General features: G+C 43.2%; 1 protein-coding gene across 1 annotated transcript in view; it reads right to left on the bottom strand.

Annotated features, from left to right (window-relative positions):
- Positions 1–968: 968 nt before the first annotated feature.
- Positions 969–2,356, bottom strand: part of LOC119572110 — a 4,255-nt gene continuing 2,867 nt past the window's right edge. The window contains exon 2 of the mRNA XM_037919105.1: positions 969–2,285. Coding sequence (XP_037775033.1) covers positions 1,406–2,285 — 880 coding nt within the window. The 3' untranslated portion in view covers positions 969–1,405. The remainder of the gene's footprint in view (positions 2,286–2,356) is intronic.

Raw genomic sequence — 2,356 nt, 5'->3', positions numbered from 1 at the left:
AATATAATAGTTTACGTATTCTTTTATTCCATTTTCTCGATGTTTCTGTTATCTTTACATTATATTTTCACGTTTGGTATTAAATTGTTTTTGGGAAGCTTGTGGATTTAAGAATAATTACCAAATGCATGATTTACCATTTAATGTTTGACAATAAATTATATAATTCACAATTTATAATAAATAATGTAATAAACAGTACAAAAAAATTTTTGGGTATAAAAATATACATATTCCGAAACAAATCTGTCGTATCATCACAAAATACACAAGATGGACCAGATATTGCCCATATATCCTAAACAACACGGGTTGTTTTCGTCTGCCCTTTCTTCTGAGACCTTCCCACCAAGGGTGACCCTACCAGCACTCGTCTACTCTCATGTCAAATGCCTGTAGACTTGTTACCGATGGTTTAGTTCTCAGAATCCTTAAGGTACACAAGCTCTTCCACCTCGTCAAGGTAACAACCCACGGAAGAGTATCATAATCATTGGTTAAGTTCAGAACGGTTATTTCGAATAAAAACGAGGTGACCTCGCCAGAAAGAGATTGGAGGAATCAAGCCCTTCTTGACCTGGAAAGAGGCCTACTGTGTGTGTGTGTGTGTGTGTGTGTGTGTGTGTGTGTGTGTGTGTGTGTGTGTGTGTGTGTGTGTGTGTGTGTGTGTGTGTGTGTGTGTGTGTGTGTGTGTGTGTGTGTGCGTGAAGTGTGAGTGTGAGTGTGAGTGTGAGTGTGAGTGTGTGTGTGTGTGTGTGAAAGAGAGAGAGCGAGAGAGAGCAAGAGAGAGAGCGAGAGCGAGAGAGCGAGAGAGAGAGAGAGAGAGAGAGAGAGAGAGAGAGAGAGAGAGGAGAGAGAGAGAGAGAGAGAGAGAGAGAGAGAGAGAGAGAGAGAGAGAGAGAGAGAGAGAGAGAGAGAGAGAGAGAGAGAGAGAGAGAGAGAGAGAGAGAGAGAGGTTTGTGCACACACACACACACACACACACACACTACTTTTCCGTGCAAGAAGGGCCTCACTTGTCCAATCTCTTTCCGGCGAGGCGGCATCGCTTGGCGGCTGTGCATCCCAACCGAACACCACGTGGCATAACAACCATGCTAGATCATGTCAAAACACTTTGAGCTCCGCCTTTCGCTATCCCTCTTCTTTCGTCCTTACACCTCCCTTACTTGGAATTTCCTTGCTAGCATAACAATGGCCCCGCCACCAAGTCTGAAACGTTCCGCACGTACATGCTCTACGCCCTGTGATTGATCACGGGGCGTGGAGCATGAGCGGGCGGAGCGTGTCAGACTTGGTGGCGAGTGCACAAGTCTGCTAGCTGCTCAGAAATGAGAGCAACAGGAAATTCTGCGCTCTGAACTTAACCAATGATGATGATAAAATCATCAGGCAATTTATTTTTTTACTGTAAGTTTCTGAAAGTATCTACACCGACTGAGGAATGGCTAGGAGAACTAACTGTGCTAGAGCTATCAGCCTGAATAATCTCTCTACACTGGCGTTTAAAAGGCTCTCCATTCCTTTCCTCTGATTCATGTTTCCTTTTTCGCCCTTCATTGGTTCCTTTCTGGAGCTTTTCAATTGTCAAGTTGTCGGTTTCGTCAATATTGGCCCTTGAATGCCCAGGAATATCACTTATGATATTGGAACCATGCAAACCTTGCTCTGGATTTTCTGCAATCTGGTCCTCATCCTCATGGTGAGAATAAGTATTCCGAGCCTCACATAAATCATTACTTGGGATTCTTTCATTTATGTCTTCAGAGTTGGGGTTTCTTTTGGTTTCAGGGCTCAGATGTCCATTTGTGAAACTGTCTCCAGAGTCCTGGTTATCTTCATGGTGAGTCTGAGAATACTGAATACACTCATATAGATCTTCGCTGACATTTTCATCTGGAATTCTGTCACTTGTAGATTGGTCAGAATTTATGTCTTCATCGTATGGGTTCATCTCTGTCGCAAGGCTTTGCTGTAGATCTGTGAAATTGCCTCCAGAGTTTTCGTTCACATGCAGGGCCATACCAATAACATGCTCTGGATCTTCCGATGCCTGGTTGTGATCTTCACCGTGAGTCTGAGCATAGCGAATACTGTCACATAGAATTAAGATGTATTCATCATTGGCATTCTCAACAGGGTGCCTTTCATTTGTAGATGGGCCAGGGTCTACGTCATCAGCATCCAGGTCTCCAATTGCATCACTGTCAGTCAGGTAAAATTCAGGTTCATCGTCACATTCTTCATTCATTATATTGATGATTTCCGGACTTGGGGCATTATCCCTGTTGAATAAGAAATACTTTCATTAATATATAGAAGAGATTCAAGGGGCAGTAACAGGTCAGTATTGGTG

This window comes from Penaeus monodon, chromosome 4, assembly GCF_015228065.2.
Source record: "Penaeus monodon isolate SGIC_2016 chromosome 4, NSTDA_Pmon_1, whole genome shotgun sequence".
In the NCBI taxonomy this organism is placed as follows: Eukaryota; Metazoa; Arthropoda; class Malacostraca; order Decapoda; family Penaeidae; genus Penaeus; species Penaeus monodon.
The sequence above is the reverse complement of the archived record's forward strand: the minus strand, read 5'-3'. Positions and strand labels throughout refer to the sequence as shown.